At 34.8% G+C, this 18,232-nt stretch overlaps 1 protein-coding gene across 2 annotated transcripts in view; it reads right to left on the bottom strand.

The window, feature by feature from the left end:
- Positions 1-12,612: 12,612 nt before the first annotated feature.
- LOC5567705 overlaps positions 12,613-18,232 on the bottom strand; it is a 41,505-nt gene continuing 35,885 nt past the window's right edge. For both annotated transcript variants that reach the window (XM_001651821.2, XM_021844092.1), the window contains exons 3-5: positions 13,791-14,141; positions 13,462-13,729; positions 12,613-13,400 (exon numbers count right to left, since the gene is read on the bottom strand). In XM_001651821.2, the coding sequence (XP_001651871.2) occupies positions 13,072-13,400; positions 13,462-13,729; positions 13,791-14,141 (948 nt within the window). In that variant the 3' untranslated portion in view covers positions 12,613-13,071. The remainder of the gene's footprint in view (positions 13,401-13,461; positions 13,730-13,790; positions 14,142-18,232) is intronic.

Genomic DNA, 18,232 nt, shown 5'->3' on the forward strand with positions numbered 1-18,232 from the left:
TATTTTTTCTCACGCTAGAGATTCGTGTTTGTGTTTTGTTTCCATAGTGAAAAGATTTTAAAATTGTACTACATACAGGCAAGCGAGAGTTCGAGTACGAGTCCTACTGTATTTCAGACACTTTGTCTAATTTTCTCTAGCGTAGGGAACGTAGTATCCGGTACTACTATTATTTTGCATCCTCATTCTATTGCACCATTGTTGTATTTATCCGAAAGCTTTGACCAGTTCGTGATTACTGATGACGGCGTATAATTGTTTCCTTCATTTTTTTAACTCACATAAACCATTGTATAGTTCGTCACTAAAAGTGACGGCATGTTCTTGATTCGAATCATTGTTCAAATAAAACAGCATTTCCGTACATAAAGTTGATCTAAATAAGTGTAGGTTGCATGAAACACATTACTGACCAAAGTAAATCCTGAACATGTAACTTTTTATCCCTTCCCTTCACTAAAATCCCTTCCTGTGACAATCATGGAGATGCAGAGGTGATCTCGGTCTCTGGTAACAATGGATGTCACACCAACTTTCCTTCCCTTCCCCGATGACCGTAAGGACGTGGCCGGCGCCGTTATTAACTTTATAAACGTTGACCTCTCTAATTGTGCACATTGAGAATGGTTCGCTAATCCCAAGCCCCATTCATTGGTTCTCTGTGCAATTTCGATTGATCTGGTTAATCACGGAGTAGCAACTACTAATTGTACGGTCATCTATGCTTATGCTTATTTTAGCCATTGTTAGCCGTTTTAAGCCATTTTAAGCCGTTTTTAGCCGTTTCAAGCCATTTTAAGCCGGTTTAAGCCATTTTAAGCCGTTTTAGCCATATTAAGCTATTTAAGACCGTTTTAAGCCATTTTTGGCCGTTTTAAGCCATTTTAAGCCGTTTTCAGCCATTCTAAGCTGTTTTAAGCCATTTTAAGCCATTTTAAACCGTTTTAGCCATTTTTAGCTTTTTTGTACCGTTTTAAGCCGTTTTAAGCCATTTTAAGCCGTTTTAGCCATTTTCAGCCGTTTTAGCCATTTTTAGCGATTTTAGACCGTTTTAAGCCATTTCAGGCCGTTTTAAGCCGTTTTAAGCCATTTTTAGCCATTTTAAGCCATTTTAAGCCATTTTAGACCGTTTTAAGCCATTATGAGCCGTTTTAAACCATTTTGAGCCGTTTTAAGATATTTTAAGCTATTTTAAGCCTTTTTAAGCCATTTTAAGCCATTTTAAGCCGTTTTAAGCCGTTTTAAACCATTTTAAGCCATTTGTAGCCGTATTAAGCCATTTTAAGCCGTTTTAAGCTATTTTAAGCTATTTTAAGCCGTTTTAAGCCATTTTAAGTCATTTTAAGCCGTTTTAAGCCGTTTTAAACCATTTTAAGCCGTTTAAAGCCATTTTAAGCTGTTTTAAGCCATTTTAAGCCGTTTTAAGCCGTTTTAAACCATTTTAAGCCATTTGTAGCCGTATTAAGCCATTTTAAGCCGTTTTAAGCTATTTTAAGCTATTTTAAGCCGTTTTAAGCCATTTTAAGCCATTTTAAGCCGTTTTAGCCATTTTCAGCCGTTTTAGCCATTTTTAGCGATTTTAGACCGTTTTAAGCCATTTCAGGCCGTTTTAAGCCGTTTTAAGCCATTTTTAGCCATTTTAAGCCATTTTAAGCCATTTTAGACCGTTTTAAGCCATTATGAGCCGTTTTAAACCATTTTGAGCCGTTTTAAGATATTTTAAGCTATTTTAAGCCTTTTTAAGCCATTTTAAGCCATTTTAAGCCGTTTTAAGCCGTTTTAAACCATTTTAAGCCATTTGTAGCCGTATTAAGCCATTTTAAGCCGTTTTAAGCTATTTTAAGCTATTTTAAGCCGTTTTAAGCCATTTTAAGTCATTTTAAGCCGTTTTAAGCCGTTTTAAACCATTTTAAGCCGTTTAAAGCCATTTTAAGCTGTTTTAAGCCATTTTAAGCCGTTTTAAGCCGTTTTAGCCATTTTTAGCTATTTTATACCGTTTTGAGCCATTTTAGGCCGTTTCAAGCAGTTTTTAGCCATTTTAAGCCGTTTTAGCCATTTTAGCCATTTTAAGCCGTTTCAAGCCGTTTTAGCCATTTTTAGCTATTTTAGACCGTTTTAAGCCATTTTAGCTCGTTTTAGGCCGCTTTAAGCCATTTTTAGACGTTTTCAGCCATTTTAAGCCGTTTAAGCCATTTTTAGCCATTTTAGACTGTTTTAAGCCATTTTATTACGTTTTAAGCCATTTTAAGCCGTTTGTGCCATTTTAAGCCGTTTTAAGCCATTTTAAGCCGTTTTAAGCCATTTTAAGCCGGTTTAAGCCATTTTGAGCCGTTTCAAGCCGTTTTAGCCATTTTTAGCTATTTTAGACCGTTTTAAGCCATTTTAGCTCGTTTTAAGCCGCTTTAAGCCATTTTTAGCCGTTTTCAGCCATTTTAAGCCGTTTAAGCCATTTTTAGCCATTTTAGACTGTTTTAAGCCATTTTATTACGTTTTAAGCCATTTTAAGCCGTTTGTGCCATTTTAAGCCGTTTGTGCCATTTTAAGCCGTTCTAAGCCATTTTTAGCCGTTTTAAGCCATTTAAAGCCGTTTTAGCCATTTTAAGCCATTTTAGACCGTTTTAAGCCATTTTAAGCCATTTTAAGCCGTTTTAAGACATTTTAAGCCATTTTAAGCCATTTAAGCCATTTTAAGCCGTTTTAAGCCATTTTAAGCCATTTTAAGCCGTTTTAAGCCATTCTAAGCCGTTTTGAGTCATTTTAAGCCGTTTCAAGCCATTTTAAGCCGTTTTAAGCCATTTTAAGCCATATTAGCCATTTTAGTAGGGGAACATGGTCCAATTCGGACCTAGTAACAGTTTTTTGGCCATATCTTTTCAACACGATGAACGGCATGAAAAGTTTTATGTTTTCGAGAAAGCCTGATTTAGCGCACACACTTTTCTCTCAGAGAGTTTTGTGATATCTCCTTCAAGGACATGACTAGACATGTTTGAACAAAATTCTACAAAAGGTCCGAATTGGAGCAACCCTGTTGCAATTCGGACCCCCCATGTTTTAATTCGGACCACCCTTTATTTTATCGTTTTTTGCTATGGTAATTATCAAATAATACTCCGATATGTTTGGTATCGAAACTTATTGAACTTCTTCTGTAAGCTCAAGTATAAAAAATAAACTCAATGCGTGAAAATTGTAATTTTATTTCAAGACAGAACTAGCTCAAGTAAAATGCGAATTTCATTAAAAAAAACGTGTGTAAAATGCGGAACTGGGCCAAAATTATGTACAGTCAACTCTCAATAGCTCGATTTTAAACGGACCTTCGAGGAGGTATCGATATGAAGAGCGCATATTTTTTATTAATTTTGGAGCTTTTTGTTATTTTAACAAAAATTCGAAACAGCCATTTTAGCTTTGAATATAGCAAAATTTCAAAACATTGAAACTTTGCATGAAATTTTCGGGTCAAAAAGTTGAACTTGTGGGGAAAACTGAAACAGACAGCATCGAATCTCGAGACATCAATTTGGAGAAGTATCACCCTACATTTTGGGGTCTAAGTACACTATATTAAAGTAATTATAAACCGCAGCCAAACTTCAAATTTTCAAGTTCAAAACACATAAGGTAAAGATGACTGTATTGTTCTCAGCAATCGTAATCGTTTGTTTTTGTATTGTATTGTCAAACTATTCTGGGAAGCTGTATCCAAAATAGGGTGGAGATACTTTTCCAATAGCTGATTTATTGATTACTATATTTTTTGGTAGTCTACCGTATTTCTAAGATTTTTTTCGAAGACTTTTTTTTACCTCAATAGAAACAATGACCCTATCGATCAATATTACAACTTCCGTGATTTTCTACCAAGTCGCGAGAACTTTCACGGGATAGAGCTCTTGGAATAGACTGAGTGCTCGTTTAAAATCAAGAGGTCCGTTTTGAACCATATCAAAAGGTCTGGATTAGACCAACACACAATTTGGGAATTTCAAACTAGTTGAGCACAAACAGTGCAAAGACAGATCAAAACCATATGGTCAAATGGAAGTTTAGGCTTGGGAGATTCGATTATGAAATAACACAGAAACATTGGAGAATTATTGTCGCTTAAAGAAGCTTGGAAATAATGCTAAGCGACAGCAGACTAGAGCACTTCAAAACAACAAACTGATATAAAAATCAAACGGAAGAACTGAAAGGCGTCATATGTATTGTGTTAGGTTCAAGCCAGATGATGGGTAGAAAAATGGTACACACGATCTTGACATTTGCTCTAGTATTGAGAAATGCTTGATGGTCCAAATTAGAACAGGGTCCGAATTGGATCAGGTTCCCCTAATTTTAGCCATTGTTAGCCGTTTTAAGACATTTTAAGCCGTTTTAAGCCATTTTAAGCCGTTTTTAGCCGTTTCAAGCCATTTTAGACTGTTTTAAGCCATTTTAAGCCATTTTAAGCCGTTTGTGCCATTTTAAGCCGTTTTAAGCCATTTTAAGCCGTTTTAAGCCGTTTTAGCCATTTTAAGCCATTTTAAGCCATTTAAGCCATTTTAAGCCGTTTTCAGCAATTTTAAGCCGTTTTAAGCCATTTTAGCCATTTTAAGCCATTTTAAGCCATTTTAAGCCATTTAAGCCATTTTAAGCCGTTTTAAGCCGTTTTAAGCCATTTTAAGCCGTTTTAAGCCGTTTTAAGCCGTTTTAAGCCGTTTTAAGCCATATTAAGCCGCTTTGAGTCATTTTAAGCCGTTTTAAGCCATTTTAAGCCGTTTTAAGCCATTTTAAGCCGTTTTAAGCCATTTTAAGCCATTTTAGCCATGTTAGTAATTTTAGCCATTGTTAGCCGTTTTAAGACATTTTAAGCCGTTTTAAGCCATTTTAAGCCGTTTTTAGCCGTTTCAAGCCATTTTAAGCCGGTTTAAGCCATTTTAAGCCGTTTTAGCCATATTAAGCTATTTTAGACCGTTTTAAGCCATTTTTGGCCGTTTTAAGCCATTTTAAGCCATTATTAGCCGTATTAAGCCATTTTAAGCTATTTTTAGCCGTTTTAAGCAATTTCAAGCCATTCTAAGCTATTTCAAGCCATTTCAAGCCGTTTTAAGCCGTTTTAAGCCATTTTAAGCCGTTTTTAGCCATTTTAAGCTGTTTTAAGCCATTTTAAGCCGTTTCAAGCCGTTTTAGCCATTTTTTAGCTATTTTATACCGTTTTGAGCCATTTTAGGCCGTTTTAAGCCGTTTTAAGCCATTTTAAGCCGTTTAAGCCATTTTTAGCTATTTTAGACCGTTTTAAGCAATTTTTGGCCGTTTTAAGCCGTTTTAAGTCATTTTTAGCCGTTTTAAGCTGTTTTAAGCCAGTTTAGACAGTTTTAAGCCATTATAAACCGTTTTAAGCTATTTTAAACCATTTTAAGCCGTTTCAAGCCATTCCCAACTCACGCTATGTCTGAACCAGACGATTATAAAAATCGAATGTACATCGGGTTTTTCCTCGCTAGAGTTCAGTTTTTGGGTTATATTTTCATAATCGGAAGGTTTTAAAATATTTCATCGGTGACATTTTGATTTTTTCCACTTTTAAGCTATTTTTCATACTAAAACCGATGTAAATCCCATTTTCAATGCATTCCAGCCCATACAAAATGTATGGAAAAAATTTCACCGATAGAATATTTTTAAACCTTCCGATTATGAAAATATAGACCAAATACTGATCCCTTGCGAGAAAAAACCTGATGTACATTCGATTTTTATAATCGTCTGGTTCAGACATAGTGTGCAACTAACATTCACTCATTTAACAAACACCATTATGGCAGTTTTATCCAGCATCATGTTTTATAACATTTTAATAATTTCCATGGCCAACCTTTGTTCAAGCATTGTTCACACAAATTTGAAGAAACTTTAAAGCATGTCGTTGAATACCAACTTTATTTTTCAGCTTTAAAAACGTTTTACAAGCATTTAGTTCAGCTTTTATACGGCTGGTCTAAAAATAATTAAATAATAAAACAAACAAAAAAATATTTTTCTAGGCACTTTATAAATGTAGTGTACACAATTATTATGATAGTATAACAATTTTATTTAAAAATCGCCTGTATACTGGATTCGAACTCGAGACCTTCCAATCGTCAGTGGTATGCCTTGCCATCTGCGCCATCCTAGAATTGATGATTATACCGTCCAGTGCAAAATATAAACTTCTCATAGCTGAATATTGACAATGTTCGAGCTTCTATTCGACAACGTCTAATCAACACATGGTACGCTGATCTACAACTGAACAAGCATATTATTCAGCTGCTGTTTAGTGCTGATCCAAGCTTAGTTCAGTCGGCTATTTTTAGCGCACAGTGAGAAAATTTATGTCGATGTTGGTCAAAATAATGTTTATTTACACAAAGTAAAAACAGTCTGAAATGATTAATCTAATTTTATAATAAGTTTTCGTTTGTTGAAAACTGATTAATTAACTTAAATAATTTTATGAATTATAGTTTGATTATTTTTTGTATTTTTCATAAACCTATTACATATGCATTGAAGTAAAAGTTCTCTGTATGAATATATTTGAAATATAGTCCTCAGAACCCACCTGAATAGAAAAAATTTCGAATATCTTGATGCGATTTTTATTTTCAGAAATGGCCAAGTACATCATTTTTCTTAGATCGCAGTATTTATTCAGTTGTGAAGAAATTCATTTCAAATGTAGCTCGCTATAGAAATTTATTTAATCAATTCTGTCAAAGAAATTTCCACTTTTCTTGTACAGAAAAACATCCCGAGCAGGCGAAAAAAGCTTAGCAAGTTATATTAACTTGATAGATATATGATATAAAATATCTGGAAATGATATCTAAAATAAACTACTAGAACAAAATTGGCATGTCATATTTAGATTCTGCAAGATTTTATCAATAGCTGCGAGCTATTCATTAGATCTGCGTACATCAAATTTTTCATAGGTTTAGAAGTTCCAGGAACAAAATTTTGATATTGTCTTCAGATATTTTGTCTTTAATGTCAATCAAGTCAATATCACGCTTTGTTTGTCAGTACTTTGTTCCTACTCGGAATACTTAGCTTAAATGTTTATTTTTGTTTTTCACAATAATTCTGCATTTCTGGAGACTGACCATGTTTATTTTCTGAACAGCTATTTCAAAAGTTTTAAGAAAGCATAATTTATGAGCTATGAAATGCATTCGGAACTCAACACGAATTTCGGATATTTTGTCCATTTTATGAAATTTAGCTAAAGTGTGATCGCTTTTACAAGGCTTATTTATTGCTGAACAATGTGTTTGTTAATCGTCATTTTGGCCTGTATTGGATCAACTGTTCTTATAATATACTGAAGCTGAATTAGGATTTTATAAGATACTTATTCAGCTTTTATTCATGCTTATGTTAAACATGTGGGAATAGCTGAAGTGCGACGCAAGTAAAACGTTAGTTCGTCTTCTGAATATCCTTCTATACATATCCTTTTGTTTAGTGGAATATTGGCTTTTTAATTGGGGGAAACATGTCTTGTTTAGCTCATTTGTAGAACAATCTTGACTAGTCGAACGAGAATCTTTGGAAACGTTTAATAAGTGGCGATTCAACTTTTGTTCATTCTAATGCATAACGTTGAACATTGATCTATGTTTGTATCAAAAAAGCACCTTCTCAGCTCTTTATAGAGCAAATTTGTTATTCAGCTGCCATCACCATTATTGAACAATAATTAAACATGTATGCTTGTTTGTGGCTCGGAATTGTTAGTTGGGTTTTAAGTCGTTTTAAGCCATTTTAGGCCGTGTTATGGTATTTTAAGCCGTTTTTAGCCATTTTAAGGTGATTATAGAACGAAGCCACACCTCGAATCTTCAAGAGCACAAGACTTGAGCACCAAACAGCGCTCCGCGTTGAAAATTTATCCCATTGGTCATCACCAGCAAGCAAGTAATTTGATTGGTTTTCAACGCGAACTGTTGTCAGATTCTCCAGTCTTGTGCACTTGAAAATTCGAAGTTTGGCTTCGTTTTATAATCACCTTAAGCCGTTTTAGACATTTTTAGCCATTTTAGGCCGTTTCAAGCCGTTTTAAGCCATTTTAAGACGGTTTAAGCCATTTTTAGCCGTTTCAAGCCGTTTTAGCCATTTTTAACTATTTTAGACCGTTTTAAGCCATTTTAGCTCGTTTTAAGCCGTTTTAAGCCATTGTTAGCCGTTTTCAGCCATTTTAAGCCGTTTTAAGCCGTTTTAGCCATTTTTAGCAATTTTAGACTGTTTTAAGCCATTTTAATACGTTTTAAGCCATTTTAAGCCGTTTAATTCCATTTTAAGCCGTTTTAAGCCATTTAAGCCGTTTTAAGCCATATTAAGCCGTTTCAAGCCATTTTAAGCCGTTTTAAGCCATTTTAAGCCGTTTCAAACAATTTTAAGCCGTTTCAAACCATTTTAAGCCGTTTCAAACCATTTTAAGCCGTTTTAAGCCGTTTTAGCCATTTTTAGCCATTTTAAGCCGTTTTAAGCCATTTAAGCCATTTTAAGCCATTTAAGCCATTTTAAGCCGTTTTAAGCCGTTGTAAGCCATTTTAAGCCGCTTTGAGTCATTTTAAGCCGTTTTAAGCCATTTTAAGCCGTTTTAAGCCATTTTAAGCCATTCTAAGCCGTTTTAAGCCATTAAAGCCATTTTAAGCCATTTAAGCCATTTTAAGCCGTTTTAAGCCATTTTAAGCCGTTTTAAGCCATTTTAAGCCGCTTTGAGTCATTTTAAGCCGTTTTAAGCCATTTTAAGCCGTTTTAAGCCATTTTAAGCCATTTTAGCCATTTTTAGTAATTTAAAGCCATTTTAAGCCTTTTTAGACCATTTAGACTGTTTTAAGCCATTTTAATACGTTTTAAGCCGTTTTAGACCGTTTAAAGCCATTTTTAGCAATTTTAAGCAATTTTAAGCCGCTTTGAGTCATTTTAAGCCGTTTTAAGCCATTTAAGCCGTTTTAAGCCATTTTTAGCCGTTTTAAGCCATTTTAAGCCATTTTAAGCCATTTTAGCCATTTTTAGTAATTTTAGGCCGTTTTAAGCCATTTTAAGCCATTTTAGCCATTTTTAGTAATTTTAGGCCGTCTTAAGCCGTTTAAGCCATTTTAGGCCGTTTTAAGCCGTTTTAGCCATTTTTAGCTATTTTAGACCGTTTTAAGGCATTTTAGGCCGTTTTAAGCCATTTTTAGCCGTGTTAAGCCATTTTAAGCCGTGATAGCCGTTGTAAGCCTTTTTAGACCGTTTTAAGCCGTTTTAAGCCGTTTTAGCCATTTTAGACCATTTTAAGCCATTTTAAGCCGTTTTAAGCCGTTTTAGGCCGTTTTATGGCATTTGAGGCCGTTTTTAGCCATTTTAGGCCGTTTAAAGCCGTTTTAAGCCGTTTTAAGCCATTTTAAGCCGTTTTAGCCATTTTTAGCCATTTTAGACCATTTTAAGCCATTTTAAGCCGTTTTGAGCCATTGTAAGCCGTTAAAGCAATTTCAAGCCATTTTAAGCCGTTTTAAGCCATTTTAGGCCGTTTTATGGCATTTGAGGCCGTTTTTAGCCATTTTAGGCCGTTTTAAGCCATTTTTAGCCATTTTAAGCCATTTCAAGCAGTTTCAGCCATTTTTAGCTATTTTAGACCGTTTTAAGCCATTTTAGGTTGTTTTAAGCCGTGTTAAGCCGTTTAAGCCATTTTTAGCTATTTTAAACCGTTTTAAGCCATTTTAAGCCGTTTTGAGTCATTTTAAGCCGTTTTAAGCCATTCTAAGCCGTTATGAGCCGTTTTTATGCCATTTCAAACCATTTTAAGCCGTTTTAAGCCATTATAAGCCGTTCTAAGCCATTTTAGCCGTTTTAAGCCTTTTGTAGCCATATCAAGCCGTTTTAAGCCATTCTAAGCCATTTTAAGCCGTTTTAAGCCGTTTTAGCCATTTTAGGCCGTTTTACGCCGTTTTAAGCTATTTTAAGCCATTTTAAGCCGTTTCAAGCCGTTTTAAGCCATTTCAAGCCGTTTTAAGCCATTTTAAGCCGTTTTAAGCCATTATAAGCCGTTCTAAGCCATTTTAGCCGTTTTAAGCCTTTTGTAGCCATATCAAGCCGTTTTAAGCCATTTTAAGCCATTTTAAGCCGTTTTAAGCCATTTTAAGCCGTTTTAGCCATTTTAGGCCATTTTACGCCCTTTTAAGCTATTTTAAGCCATTTTAAGGCGTTTCAAGCCGTTTTAAGCTATTTCAAGCCGTTTTAAGCCATTTTAAGCCGTTTTAAGCCATTTTAAGCCGTTTTAGCCATTTTAGGCCTTTCAAGCCGTTTTTAGCCAATTAAACCTTTTTAGCCATTTTAGGCCGTTTTAAGCCATTTTATCCCGTTTTAAGCCATTTTAAGCCGTGTTAAGCCGTTTTTGCCGTTTTAAGCCATTTAGAAATTTTAAGCCATTTTAGGCCATTTTAAGCCGTTTTAAGCCTTCTTAGCCATATTAAGCCGTTTTAAGCCATTTTAAGCCGTTTTAAGCACACGATCCTTTATCATACAACACTGAAAAGTGTTTTTAATAATAATGCAAAAAGAGCAACGATGAATGCAAGCATGCCCAAATGAAACATCATTGTCAATTTTCCCTGTATAAAACGCTGATTCTTGGCTCTCTAACCACACTTATTTAAGAACATGGGCAAAGACTATTAAGCGAATAAAATACGGCAAACTTCAGTGAGCTGGCCATTTAGTGCGAATGCTGGAATAAAAAGTTGCATCAATCAGGTGAAGGTCCGTGGAAGACATTCACGTAAGTTTGTTCGATTTATTCTGATATTGACGTGAGCGTACCAGAGCAACTAAATCATTCCAGATCGGAAACAAACGTTTAATACTTGCTCTAATCGACTTTAAAGTAATCACATGCCTTACCTTCTAACCATTATTGTGCTACATTTATTCCAAGATCTTTTTTTTTCTGAAATAACAACATTGTTAACTCGTATAGGCCTGAGTGAAAACAAAAATACTGAAACCCTCACCGCTCAGCGATTTTTTAACGGATTCAAATGATTTTTTGTCAGTTCACTGGCCCACATATCTAGTTTCTAGACGTGGCCAGAGGAACTCGGATATATTCCTTTGGCCAGAGTTATTCCGGTGGGTTACTGGGTCAAGTCGGGTAAAAAAGGACTATTTTTTGGGACATGCCAAGTAACCTTTATTTATTAGCAATGACAATAATTTTAATTGTCACAAATCATTAAGATCTGATATTCAACATTATAAATGAAGTGTTTTGCACCGTTTTAAATATATCGAATGTTGCCATTCGGACGTAATGCCCGGAAGAACCGGTTATAGATTTGTTGGATACTGAACCGTTTCAATTCTCCAAAAGTAGTAATCTAACATAATTTTGCACTAAGATGCGTTCCCACAAGCTTGGCACAGATGTTCAGATACAAATGGGCCACTTTAACATAAGTTTGAGGCATCCTGGCACTTGAAAATGATCATTTTTAGGATTAATCAAATGCAAAACTCATAGTTATCCAATTCAATCTTTTCTCAAAAAATTTACACTGATGCAATTTTCTTAAATTTCCGTCATGTAGTGGCCACATTATAGCCGATTCCGTAAATTATGTGTGACTTGAAATTCGCCTACATTGAAGGGCACAAACGCACAGTACCCTTCTCACCAGACCTGACCCAGTGATTCACCGGAATAACTCCGGTCATAAGAATATTCCCGCGTTTCTCTGTCTACTTCTAGAAACTAGATATGTGTGCCAGTATACTGACAAAAAATCATTTGAATCCATTAGGAAGTCGCTGAACTTTGAGGGTTTTAGAATTTTTGCTTTCACTTAGGCCTATACGGGTTAATTGTACATTTAATTGTTTTACCTTTCAATCGTTTTAGCGAAGAAAACAACAATCAATTAAGCTTACACTAGTAAAATATGAAAAAATAGCCACTCGGGTAAGTTAAATCAGTTGTAAACATTGTAAACTTATTAAGAACAGCTTGATCAAATTTTTGAGCGTTTTTGTAGGTTTTTTCAGTGCTTTTACGTAATTTTAATATGGTTTATATTGGAATTTTGAGTCAAAAATTTCAAATCAAGATTTCTCGAGATTGCTCCTAGTGATTTTTTTAAAAATTGGCCTAGAGGTGCAGAATAATATAAGGAATCGAGCCCTGTACTCAGATTTGATGGACAATTTTTGTTTGCATAATAACGGTCTGTCAGGGCACCGTGTCTAGCTAATAAAGACAATAACATTAACTTTTCAAAGATGCGCAAATCAAACCTGATGAAGAAACAATGGTAAAAGGGTTAAATATATTCGATGATCGTAAAAACCAAATTTTCAATACTTTACCAAAATGTTCAAAGCTTTAATGATCTTTTCAAAACTTAATTGCCGCTATTCGCAAAACTGATTCATGTGTATGGGAAACCTATAATTATGCAAATAAGGACAATTAAACGATTTCTTCAAAACTTAAATCTCTTTAACAACATTTGGAAAGATTTTTCAAGTGGGGATAAAGATGACTTATTCAGAGAACGGACTTTCGAATACAATGCTAGATTGAAGGAAACACAATTTTAGTGACTAATTTGACTGTTTTTCTCAATTGTCCATGATTACAAATAATTTAATATCACATGACGATTTAGCTGAATACGAATACAAATGCTTACCTGTGAGACCTCACACATTTCGTTGTTAACACATTCTGTCTTATTCTATAGTACTTGTGACACAGAATACCTGAGGCAAATTGAATGAAAATCTTTCAAACGTAACGGAATGTTTGATTGTTCCATTGTCCTGCCTGAGAGTATTTCAATTTATCAGGTTCCAACCGAATTTCGATGAAATCGTAATTTCATAATATTCTCTACGGTTTGGTTCTAGCTTTACAGATTTGGGCTTTTCTGGCGGAAACCCGTAAAAATGGAGTATTCTTAAGCTACCTACTCGACAATACGGATTTCTGTTAAATAAATAATAAAATCAGCCTTATTTAGATTCTAAACCTATGCTTATGAATAAGATTACTCATGGACCGGTTTGGGTCTGGATGTGGACTGTGCTGATGCTCGCTGCACCGCTACTAGATTGCACTGGTTCATTAATGCCATCGGCACTCTGCTGACTCACACTTGACGCTTGAGCCAACGAAGGGAGATTGTCCGATGATTTTTGGTTTGGAAAGAGAACCGAATATGCTGGCGGTGGATCAAGATCCTCGTATGGAGGAAGTGATTGAGCAGCTTCAATCGATGTGTTCATGTTGGAGTTGCTCACTCCAGACTCGAGAAATACGGATGGATTCTCCTGGCCTGGTATTTCTGATGAATCTGGCTTTTGTGACCGGCAGCAGCATTCTGAAATATAAAAATGGTAAATATCGATGGTCTAGAATTTCGAATGTAAATCTTATCTTACCCCACAAGCCGCATAACAAAAGTGCGCCACCGCAGAGCAGCATACCGAGGAACAAATACCCCCAAGGGCCATACTTCGATAACCCCGTAAGGGTACTCTTGTGTTGCTTAATAGTGCTTTGAGTTTGGGTTTCAGTTGTTTCTACCAGTTTCTCGTCGCTCGATACTGTTGATGCCTCTTTGTTAGGCATTTCGGTGGAATCGGTAAAGAAGAATGCTTTGAATGTAGTTTGTATGTATTTCTTAAATACCATTTCAACCGGATTATCCTGTAATTTTGTAAATATAATTAGCAATTAAGTAAAGTATTCAGGACAAATGAAACAATACCGTTAAATCCTGCTGACTTTTTTTCGCACACATTTCACTGTCCTCGTCACTTAACGCATTCATTGACGAAGGACAGTGCCGCACCCCGTCGCAAATGAGATCCTTTGAAATGCACAGAAGAGGAACGTCATCCACTTCCAAACACGGATGCCGATTTTTCTCCAGACAAGGGGCACCGTTACCGATTACAGTTACCAGTAATCTGTATGCGGGTTGATTGCCCAGATGATTCCAGACAATGTTTAATCTCCCTTGCAGCAACCTTACCGGTTCGTCTTTGGCACCAAGAGTTTCCAGCTCACAGGGATCCAACCGCCATGGAGGAAGCACTTCACCGTGCAATGATTGAGACTGAAATTAAAAATAATCATACATTAATATTTTACTTCACACCATTATCAATTATATAAACGTAAAGTTCAACTGGTCAACTGTGACAAATTTGTTGCTGATAGGTTCTGTTTTTGAGTATTTGACAAGTATGATGCTTTTTTTCAGATAAATGCAGCTTAAGTTAAATAGTCCATCGAAGAATTGTTCAAAAAACTATAAAAGTCAGCAGTAGATCAAACGGTTTTAGTTTACGGCATCAGACTTGATAATGATTAATGTCCATAAATGACGTAGCTTTTCAGGGGGGAGGGGTCTTCACGAATTTGTGACGATGTGTGACGAAGGGGAGGGAGGGGTCTTAGCTACTGGACGTAGCATTTTGAATAACGTAGGTAAAACGAGAGGCGCTGAAAAAAATGACGTAAACTGCACCTTGATCTGAAATTTTATTTAATAAAATATTAAGAAAATTAAATCTTATAACATATTCAGTGGGGCAAAAGTTCGAGTGGGGTAAGAGTTTCTTTTTAAGATTTCTAGCTCAATTCAAAACAAATCTTATAAATGTCATATTGGTTCGAATGCTATTCAAGTAAGAGACTTTCAATCCAAATATCATAAAAATCGATTGAGATTTGGAAAAGTTATGGCTATTTGTTATTTTTCGACGTGAATATTGTAATTTTTGGTCAAACTGAAGATAAAATCTTTTTCATTATTTTATGTAAGGGCGTTTCTAGGCCTATCATAAGGGAGCTTTGAGGTGTATTACTTTTTGCATAAATGCTTGAAAACAATTTTTGGCCCATAGTGGGGCAAAAGTTCGAATCAGCGGGGTAAAAGTTCGACCCATGTATAATATCACGGAAAAATTTGCAAATTGCCTAAAATCCACATATTATCTTCAAATTTAGTTAAATTGGTCTGATCGTGTGAAAATTGTCACCAAAATTTTACATTTCCACTTAGTTTTGCGAAAACTGCTTTGAGTATATTACAATTAAACCGGTTTTGGACAATTTTTCGATGAAAATTTAGTGTGTATTTTTCATCAAACTTAAGTTTATGGCTGGTGTAAAGTATGCCTGTCATAAAAGGATCGATATTTTGTGTTTTAGCCAGCGAACATTTGCCCCACACTAGATTCGAACTCTTGCCCCACCGGTGGGGCAAAAGTTCGAATAAGACAAACAATTTTGAAACTATTATAACTAAAAATGGGTAAATATTTTGACACAAGTTTGTTCAGCAAAATATTAGCCAATATGTTGAAGGTTCACTGTATGGTATTTGTTTTGTTTTAACTGATATTGTTTTCCTGGAAACTTTGATTATACCACTAAGGTCGAACTTTTGCCCCATCTTACTCTACATTTAATTTTTATCAAACTTCTTTTTATAAGTCAAATAAACTTGGGTTATAAAATGATGATTTAGCTTCAAAACATTTATGTAACAAGATTGAAATAAATCAAATGAAGCCTTAAATAATTATGCGAATGGTACACGTGTCTAAATTAAATAATTAATTAATAAACAAATAAAAAGTTTAATTAACTATAAAAAATCAATGCCTTAACGACTTGGAGAACATTATTTTCCCATTTGTTAACAAGACATCAACAATCAACCGTTTCAGTTTTATTCATGTTTTCTTTAAAAATAAATAATAAAATATGCTCTTTATGGCAAATTATCAATTAAAACAAGTCATTTATTCCGTGAATAAGGCGTTAAATGATGCAGGTGATCGCAACCAAACCAACTTATCGATTTGTTTGTATCTATCGACGCTCTTGATGAAATAGTCAGTTTTCTTAATAGCTATGTAATTTGAAGAAAGATTATTTTTATTATTTAATCGTGTCATTATAGGTTGTGCAAGATTATTTCAGTATTGAGAACGATAATGAAGTTTAGCTGAAATATTGGTAAAGATGAATAATTTGTAATAATCGCTACGATTTTCTAAACATTCCAAATTTTACAAGCATAATCTTTTCTATATCTGACCGCTGATTCAGTGAAATCAGTGAAAAAATGCTACGTCATTTATGCTCCATTTATGCGATGTAAACCTGAAGTCATGTAAATTTCAATCAGAAATCATTTAAAGATTTGTTATATGTCACGTAATCACACAGGATCCTACTGGATTACATGACATATAACTGAAGTTCACATGACGTATTATGTAAATATAAATGATATGCCACACTCCAATTATGTGCATTATATGTCACAGCAATCTACATGTTGCGTTCGAACTGTGTATTCAACTACTATTGGAGCAATTCTCGCTGAAACAAGGCCACCATCGGCACCCATCGTTAGAATTCCAATTTTCTATCACTGATCGCTAGTATATACACAAAAAAAAATCTTAGATTTACACGAAACGTTATTTTACTTTTAATCATGGAAAGCCATTTGTCATGTACTATTCAATGATAAAACCTATAAGCACATCTATTATATCCAACATTGTTACCAAATTCCTTAATATTGAACGTGAAACGTCTTCTCTCAAAGAATGTTGCATGCAAAACGGTTCGGTTTACATGATTTTCCCGCTGAAAATTTTATTTATTTATTTATTTTATTTATTTAAACTACAGTAGCACAAATAATCATCTATTGATTTTCAAAGTATATGCCTGTATTTTAATCTAAGTAACCTCTAATACCAATGTAATATTAAACAGAATTCAAGTAAATTTAAGTTTTTCGTCTAAATGAAAAGAATCCTAATTCAGTTCTACAATCTCTTGGCAATTAATTCCAAATTTTTACAGCACGATGACGAAAAGATTCTTTCAAATAATTGGTGGAACAATGAGAGACTGACAGTAAAGATACACGTGATGATCGAGCATAAGTAAATAAGTTTTGTAAATAAGGTGGAGGATTATTCAATATTTTGTAAGTTTGAATGCACATTCTAAACTTTAGATGAGTTGTGAATTCACATCCAAGTATTGCCTTCCTAAAGTTTGATACAGTATTGGACAAAACATTTGCAACTTTTTCGATTTGCCATACAAAATGACCAACTATGGTAAGCTAGATCTCAGTTATTTATAGACCGATTATTATTTCCAATCACGAGTTTATAAGTAACAACGGTTTAACTAAAGTGTAATTTTCGACGAAAAATTCAAAACAATTTATCTCAAAATCTGATAGCTCCACACAAAAATTGTCTTCAGCAAACTTGTCCATCTCGTTAACAGCTACAAATTTGCTGAAGATACCATGAAGCTATTCCTTCAAAATGTTTAGCTATGTCATTTATAAAAAATCGACAAAAAATTCACTTTAGTCAAACCGTTACTGCTTTTGACCTTGTGATTGGAAAAATCACTCAAAAATATGTGTTAAAATTCAAGTTATGTCTGATGTTCTGCCAAAATTTCATTCAAATCGGTCAATAATTAGCTGAGATATACAGTCAGTGACATAGTTGTTCAATTTCAGAAGTCACACAAATTTGCAGAACACACCAACTTTCCACGACTTACCGTTTTCGAATTAAATTAAAAAGTCTCTCGATTACTTACTTTTGTCTTTGAACAACCCTCTGAAACTCTATGTAAAATGACTGCAATGTAATAATTCCCTCACAGGTAAAACTTCAAGTTATTTGTAGTTCGACATCCAAATTTCAGCCATTTCGGACTACCAGAAGCTGAGATACAGCACCCCAAACTTGGGCATTTTGTATGGAAAAACAGCATTTGGTTACTAACTTATGTCACTGACTGTCAGTGATGGAAAGTGGCGAACGCTTCATCTGAACTGGAACAAAAACAAAACCAAACGCTCCCGAGCGTCAGAGCGCTGGCTTACTCGCATCTGTCGACTCCCGAGTAACTGAAGCAAAAAGTGATTCGCGAACGTGTTCGGAGCTGCTCAGAGTCATATTGTGCTTTTGGGAAAAAAGCTGCTTACCCTCCGAGATTTATGGTTTTCTAGGGCTTTTGACTACAAAATAGTAGTTTACTATCGATATGATGGTAATACAATTAATTTGTCTGTCAAAACCATAATAAATCACACCTTGCTCGGTTACTCGCGAGTAAACGCTCGCGAGCTTCTTGCTACTTCTT

This window comes from Aedes aegypti, chromosome 2 (genome assembly GCF_002204515.2).
Source record: "Aedes aegypti strain LVP_AGWG chromosome 2, AaegL5.0 Primary Assembly, whole genome shotgun sequence".
NCBI classification, from domain to species: Eukaryota; Metazoa; Arthropoda; class Insecta; order Diptera; family Culicidae; genus Aedes; species Aedes aegypti.